This window comes from Elephantulus edwardii, unplaced genomic scaffold, assembly GCF_000299155.1.
Source record: "Elephantulus edwardii isolate Elephantulus edwardi_28Jun2011 unplaced genomic scaffold, EleEdw1.0 scaffold00256, whole genome shotgun sequence".
Taxonomy (NCBI): domain Eukaryota; kingdom Metazoa; phylum Chordata; class Mammalia; order Macroscelidea; family Macroscelididae; genus Elephantulus; species Elephantulus edwardii.
In genome coordinates, this window is record NW_006400006.1 from 2,358,405 (window position 1) to 2,366,369 (window position 7,965).

At 36.1% G+C, this 7,965-nt stretch overlaps 1 protein-coding gene across 3 annotated transcripts in view; it reads right to left on the minus strand.

Annotated features, from left to right (window-relative positions):
• Positions 1-5,378: 5,378 nt before the first annotated feature.
• The window catches only part of GRIK1 (glutamate receptor, ionotropic, kainate 1), a 775,818-nt gene continuing 773,231 nt past the window's right edge, over positions 5,379-7,965 (minus strand). The window contains exons 16-17 of one of the 3 annotated variants that reach the window (XM_006899414.1): positions 6,250-6,336; positions 5,684-5,839 (exon numbers count right to left, since the gene is read on the minus strand). In XM_006899414.1, the coding sequence (XP_006899476.1) occupies positions 5,684-5,839; positions 6,250-6,336 (243 nt within the window). Of the gene's footprint in view, positions 5,840-6,249; positions 6,337-7,965 lie in introns of all 3 variants that reach the window. The other 2 variants (XM_006899417.1, XM_006899415.1) reach the window with 2 other exon arrangements.

The following is a 7,965-nucleotide window of genomic DNA, read 5'->3' on the forward strand; positions in this document are numbered from 1 at the left end:
CTGACATACTTTTGACCATGTTGTAAGGAGGGACAGGTCTTTGGAGAGGGACATCATGCTTGGGAGGGTGGAGGGACAGCGCAGGAGGGGAAGATCCTCTATGAGATGGATTGATTCGGTGACTGGGGTAATCGGGATGGGTGTGTCAGAGGCAGTGCGGTTGGTACAGGACAGTGCAGGGTTTAGGACTATTGTACTTAGGGTCACTATGAGTCGCAAGTTTCTCGATGGCACATAACAACAACAACAACAACAACAATTAACATCTATTATCACCTTATTATTCTAAGATGTTGTTTTCATTGACCCACAGCTGACCCTCTGGCAGATTTTCAGAGGCAGTTAATTGCACAGAAGGAGACTGTTCATCCTCTCCTGTGGAGCAGCTGGTGGCCTCGAACTGCATGCTTTTGGATTGCAGCTCAGGTCCTGGCCACTAGACCAACAGAGCTTCCCTATTCAAAGATAGAAGAGTCAATTAAGAAAGAGTATGATCATGTGCGCTAATGACAAATCTTTGGATGTCTATTATTGTAATGTGGGCCTCTTGCCTTTCTCTGGTGGTTTAGATGTTGCTATGATGCTGGGCTTTATAAAGAATGCTACGTTAGGATTGGAGGAAGACTCATTAAGAACCTTCGTTATGCTGATGACACAACCTTGTATACTGAAAATGATGATATAAAGCACTTACTGCAGAAGATCAAACACTGCAGCCTTCAGTGTGAATTGAATCTCAATGTCAAGAAAACAAAAATCCTTTCCACTGAACCAATAGGCAATATCATGATAGAGAAAAATTGAAAGTTCCAACTTACTTGGATCTACAATCAATACACTTGACACTAACAGTTATAAGAACAAGAAACATATTGCACTGGAAAAGTCTGTAGTCAGGGACTTCTTCAAATTATTGAGGAGCAATGTTGTCACTTTGGGGACTAAGCTGTGCCTAATTAAAACCATGATCTTTTCAGTTACTTGTTATGCATCTGAGAGCTAGACAATGAATAAAGATGACAGAAAAAATGATGCCTTTGAACTGTGGTGTTGAAGAAGAACACTAAATAGTTCATGTACTGCCAAAAAACTGAACAGATATGTCTTGGAGAATGTTCAGCCAGAGTGTTTCTTGGGGGCAAAAATTATGAAACTTGGTCTTTGGGTGTGTTTCTAGGAGAGGCTCTTCCTTGGAGAGAGACATCATGCTTGCAAAGGTAGAAGAATGACAAAGGAGCAGAAGACAATCAACCAGGTGGATTGACATCATGACTGCAGCAATGAGCTTGAGTGTGTCAAAGATTGTGAGGATGGCACAGGATAGAAGAGGGCTCAGATCTGTTGTTCATATGGTAATTATGAGTTATACATGATGATATATAACAACAACAATAACATCATGCTAGAATATATGCCCTCAATATTTCAAACTTCAGCAAGCTCACTCAAGGGTGAAATACCTAATTAATGAGATAGCCATGGGCTTACTTATATTAATCTGTAGTCAAGAGTTACATAATCACAAGCAAGCCAGTGCTTATCTTTATTATCTGATACTCTGATTCTATAAGGTATTATAAATTTTAGAAAGATTATGATCATGTAGGAAAAGTGCTCTGAAATTGAGACAGATAAGGATGCCAGTCATAACTAGAAGCAGATTCTTTGATTAAAAAAATGTGAAATTGTTCACTATAGATAAATCAGTAAGCACAGTTAAGACTATGGTTGCATTGCTTATTGGGCAATCTCATTCTGAAGTGACAAGTTTTCTGTTGAACTTTTAGCCCAAGAGAGATTGGGAAGAAAGATTTACTAATCTACCAAGATTTTAGTCTGTGAATTTAATGAAAACCTTATACCTTACAACTGAACGTGTCTAACAGAGTGCTGGAGATGAGACTCATGGGTTGAAAGGCACGATATAATGGGCTGATGGCATAGGTTGTAAGGAGTTGGATTACTTCAACCCAAAGCTGGTGATGTCTCTCTGGCAGTTCAAATCCACTAGCAATTTCACAGAAGAAAGATAGTTAGTCTCCTCCAGTGTGATATACAGCCTGCTGGAGGGTAAGCTAGCAATCAGTTCCTCTTGATTAGGTTTTAGTTTATATGATAACAATGGATTCAAACTTGCCAGTGATTACAAAGATAAAGCAGGACCAGGCAATACTTTTCTGTGTTATATATGGGATCTTCATGAGTTCAAACCAACTTGATGAGAGCGATGACAAAAAAGAAATATCCGAATGTGAAACATGAGAGAAAAAGAAAACTGTAAACATTTTTTAACAATAAACATTTGACCATATCTTACCTCCTATTTCATCTGAACAATCTTTGTTTTACCATCACACAATTGCGGAAGAAAAGTTACTTAGTTTTTAATTAACTTTGCCATTGATTTCTACCTAATTCTGTATGAGTTACAATTCTTCAGTGAAGAGAATGAAAATCTCAAAGATTAATGGTTGTTCTAAGAATTTTTCTGGAACACATTTCAGATAGTCTGGCAGTTCTTCTTCCATTCTCTGAACTCATTGACTTACTTCACCCCAACATGTACAGACACACATAAAAACATCTGCACTTCTTAAGCATAAAATGCACTTTCAGAATAAAAAGACTGAGGGGAAGGACTGTGATTATGCTATTACAGTTAGTAGGTGCCATAGAAAAGGGGTTTTCCATGTTTGCCTAATTAAATATCTTTTTAAACAAATTATATGCAACAAATAATAAGTTCCTTGATCAAAAAATTTGGCTATCGAGAAATAAAGAAAAAAGTTTCTTGCCCTTGAAATACCTATGAATAAGAATGGCACACAATATATTTTAGATGTAAGTTGATATTCTTATTTTTCCAGAAATTACTCTAACTGTATGAAAAGCTAAAGTAATATTTTTTCTGAGCTATTTTTCTAATTTTCTCTAATGATGTGATGCTGTTATGACATCGAATTTCCTATGACTTACAGTGACCCTGTATACAATAGCTCTGAAATCTGCTCTATCCTGAGCAAGTTTCAATGTTCCCAACGCACTTACCCCCTTTACCCCAGTTATCTGGTATCTTTCTCTCCTGTACTGTCCCTCACCCTGCCAAGCATGATGTCCTATAACGACTGTTCCCTCCTGGTTACATACTCAAAGTATGTGAGACAGACATATCTCACATTATTTCACAAATGTGAAATACAGTGCCTTTGGCATAACTTTTAGTAAAGCGAATGAATTTTTTTCTCTAGTTTTTTGTCTTTCTACCCTATCTCCAGCTATTTGAAGTCATCATATTTCTGCCTATAAGTTTTAAAAGTAAACAGCTTAATGTATTCCTTATCAGTCATGTTTCATCTATTTGCTGTCAATGGAAGTTTTATTGCTCCCAAGTCTGGGTATTGATTATAATTACAATTTATATATAACCAATATAATGTACAAATAATTACAATTTAAATATATTAAATAGTTACAATTTACATATATATAATTGTGTATTCAATATCTGTTATTGTTATTTAATGGTGTTCCTTTTTTTTGTATGGAAGTATTTGTACTTAAACTCTGAGGAGACTGGATTAAACACTTGTAGTTATAGAATTTTCCTAAAGTGGGAAGGATGTTTTGTGAAAAACAATGTGTTCAAACTTTGTAAATAAATCAGCAAAACAAAATTATAAAAATAATAAAAAGAAGAAGCAGTAAGCCAATACCTCAAGTTTAAAAAAAATAGAAATCAAAGCAATTTAATTATAAGCAATATTAAACCAGGTTCTGCTCCTTTCTCATCATTTTCTAAACTTTCTTAGAAACTCATTCTCTCCAACTAAGCCTTGCCTGAAATTTGGAAGCTTGCTTGACTCTGCTCTTCCCTCAGGACATTTCTTTTGAAATTCTGATCTTCTTTCTGGATTTGACCTGAAAAGGCCGCTACTCTGGCCCAGGTTACAATATATTCCTCTTTGTTACAGAAAGAGCCTTCTAGGTGAATTTACTCTTCCCTTTTCTTCAGCTCTTCCTTTCCCCTAGCCAGACTGATTCTTACCTGCCAGATATACCAGTTGCATTTGAGTGTTTGCAATTTATAGTGATCCCATGTGCATCAGAGTGTGACTGTTTTAGAAGTTTTCAGTGATTGATTTTCATAATAGACAATCAGAATTTTCTTTTGAGGTGACTCTGGATGACTCTGAATGGTTCTGAACCCTCAGCCTCGCAGTTAATGTGTGAACTGTACCACCCCAAAACTCCAGTGCTATCACAGCCCTTACTTTTTACATTTTAGCCATACCAACATTTTTTTTTCTTTCAACATCTTGGCCCTATTTTCCCTCATTTCCATGTATTTGAAAATGTGGCTCTGCTGTTTAAGCCTAAAATATTTGACCTCCTCATCTTATGTGCCTCCGTTCACAGAATAACTCTGAGTGATCCTTCTGATCTTTTCTGCTTTTTCCTTCAGGCAACTTTCTTTACTCCTGCTTCAGATGAAATACTTCGGCTCTGTGCTCTTTTAACATCTGAGTTCCCCTGAGGAAGTTTTCTTGCTTTTTAAAGGAATAGATTGGCTTTCCTCTACATTTTACTGTTAACTGTGGAGCTCTGGTCCTGCTTATCTAAAGACTGTACCTCTTTGGTGGTTCAAATCCTCCAGTACTTCTTCAGGAGAAAGTCAGAAATCTCCTTCTTAAGACTTAAAATCTTAGGAACCCAAGAGAAGGTCAGCTATGAATTTGTTCTGACCTGAAGGCCATGAGTTGAGTTGTTGAATAGTATGAGGACAGAGAATGCCAATTCCTTAGCATGTTACCCCCAGATTTCTGAAGGGTTCCCAGAATGTGATAGAACCTTTTCAATGGAATGACTTTTCTTATCATTTAAATTATTTAAGAAATTATACTTGGAAACACAAAGATTAGTAAATGGTTTTATCTTACTAGAGTGGATAGATACTTCACATAAATAAAAGTTACTTGTTTGTTTTGTTTGTTTGTTTTAACTTGGAAATAATTACCTATACATGTGGCATCCCTGTATGGGGTAAAAAGTAAACACTTGGCTGTTAACTGGAAGGTTGGAAACTTGAGGCTCCATGGAAGAAAAAGAAATGAAAGATAAACATAGAAATCTAGTAACCTACTTCTGAGAAAGCAGCCACTGAAAATCCCATGGTGCACAATTCTAAGCTGGCACACATGGGTTGACATGAGTCAGAGGCTTTCCCAAGGTAACCTTTTACACCCCCCACCCCAATCTAAACAGGTAAAAGGATTCTTCGAAATAGCAAATTCAACTATGGGTGACCAACAGTAACCAAACGTTGTGAATAGCAGCAAGTAATGGGGAACAAATTGATACTCAAACCTATTTTGTGAAAAAAGAAAACCCTGTTGTTTTATTATTATTTAGAAAGTACACACAGCAATTTATTTGAGAGAGAAAGAGAAAATGCAAAATACGTGAGCATACAAATTCATTTCGAAAGGACCAGTCCCTCTTCCAAAGTCGTATCTATGTGAACTTCTTAAACCTCTGTATTTCTTCTATCTGTCTACATAACTGAAGTTATGTAGACAGAGAGATGGCGAGTCTGCACATCTGTCAGAAATCTTCTCACCAAACATCTGGCATGAGCACATCCTTGTTTTGTTCCCTGAAAGTTTCCGACAGATGTTTCCTTGGCTCATGCCACAGTCTCTTTTCTCTGAGTTCGTCTCTGATGACAAGTAAGGATACTTGTGAAGGAAGATTTCCCCTTAGTTCTTGTCTTTTTCTTTAACTTTTTCTGATTCTTGAGTGAAATTCCCAGCTCTTCCATGATGGCATTGAAAGAGAGGCACTAGAGGAATGGAAATAGTAAAGCATCAGTTTATTCATACCTTCCTACATCTTACTACTACTTTGTCTCTTACCTAGGTTATTATGAACACAAGACATTGATTTATGGCAACTCAACCACCCAGCCAGTCCCCATGACCTCCTCCTCCACCCATTGGCCACCCACTTTTTGTAGTTGGGGAAAACTGATGCAACACGTTAACTGGGCAGACTTTGGGATTTCACTCACAAATGTAATAGGGTAAATTTTCCCAGTCAGAGAAACCTCAGACTCTCAAAAATGCAACTTACCTTTGCTGAGACACCAAAATAGAGTTAAATTAAGTGATTTCCCCCATTAAGATGATCCAAACATTGATTGGTATATCAAGGCATACGGACACTTCGTAATGCTATAGAAAAGGAACAAACCTTCTCTACACCAAGGCTTTGTTTTTTTCTCCCATGAAACCTTACTTTGTTCCTAAAATAAAATCTAATTCTTGATGACTTTCCTTTCTGATAAAAAAAAGAAAAAAAAACAATTTTAAATTGTATATTTTCTCAAAAAAACCACAGAGATACTGGCAGCAGCAATGATGCAATTGCGTTTGAAATGAAAATAACATGATATTGAACCGCATGGTAAAGTGATGGTGTAATAAAGAAAATGAAATTATGATTATAAGACGACAAATGCATGCAGACAGCATATATATATGTATTATACACACGCACACACACACGTATCTATTACAATTATATTATACTGATTTACATGCTCAGTATATAAATTGCCTAGTAAAATAAGTTACTGTAATTTAGTCCAAAAACAAGACATTTGAAGGTAAACTTTTGCTTATTGGGATTTCTCTAAAGTAGTAGTGTTTTTGATGAGGTTAATTTGAAAACACCATTTAGAAAACAAAACCAAAAATCATTGGTACAATATATGGAAAAGTAAACATTTGTCTTTCATGATTTTCTTGCAAAATCGGTACGGTTGAAAATTGAAAAATGACAACACACTCACATGTTTATTGAGAATCTAAATGTCATATTTTAAAAAATTGGTGTCTTCTACGTGCAAAGTGCTCAGAGTCCACTATGATTATTCCAAATCAATGCACAACACTTACTTTTGAAAATTTATATCCCATTTTGTTCCAAAAAGGATTTGATGTGGTTTAAATCAGTAGAGGTAGGTGGGTTTTTTTTCTTCTTAGTTTGAAATCTATATATACAAGTTTAGGTTCTAGCTATAAATTATTTATGTTCTAGAAAAGCAGCAAGTTCCAGAGGCCTAGTAGATAAGGAGTTACCTACCAACTCAAGAACAGGCAGCTTAAGAATCTACCAACTGCCCCTTGGGAGAAAAATATACAATCTCCTCCCGTGAGATTTACAGGTTCTGAAAACTTGATAGACAGCTCTGAGTTTCCTCCAGCTTCAAAGAAATGAATGAAGACAAGTATAAAAACTGGTTGTTTGCATATAACTTTCCATCTCTTTTTGAACATAAATGTCTGTGGAATTAAAATTTCCTCTGCATTGTTCTGTGTTACTAAAAGTTTAAAATGCAATTTATACACATTTAATTTTCTTTTCATTGGTATGTTGTGGCTTCAATAGAGAAGAATGTCACGTGACACAAAGAAAAAGAATTCAGAAACACTTCTTATGAATTATATTTCCAAAAAAAGGTTACAGCAAGTACATCAAAGGTGAAATATAGTGATCTTTGTCACATAATGTAACGTCAAGTTTATGTGTTACTGCTAAGATCAAATGAATATTTCATAATGCCACTGTGATAGATAGGGTTCTATGGGGGTTTTGCAAACTTTGCTCATAAAACTATTTCAACAGAAAAAGGGTTCTTTGCATAGGATATTTCTGGTGCCAGGAAGATTATTAAAATGTAAAATGAGGACGGAAGAAAGAAGTGCCAAGCATTTTACTAATACTACAAGATGGATGGATACAGTGACATTAACGATGGGCTAAAGTATATCAGAACTCATGAGGGTGGAGCAAGGTTCAGATCCCTGGGTCATAAGGTGATTTGAAGGTTGTTGTTGTTGTTGTTGTTATGTGTTGTCGAGTCGTTTGTGACTCATAGCGACCCTATGTACAGCATCCCTAAAC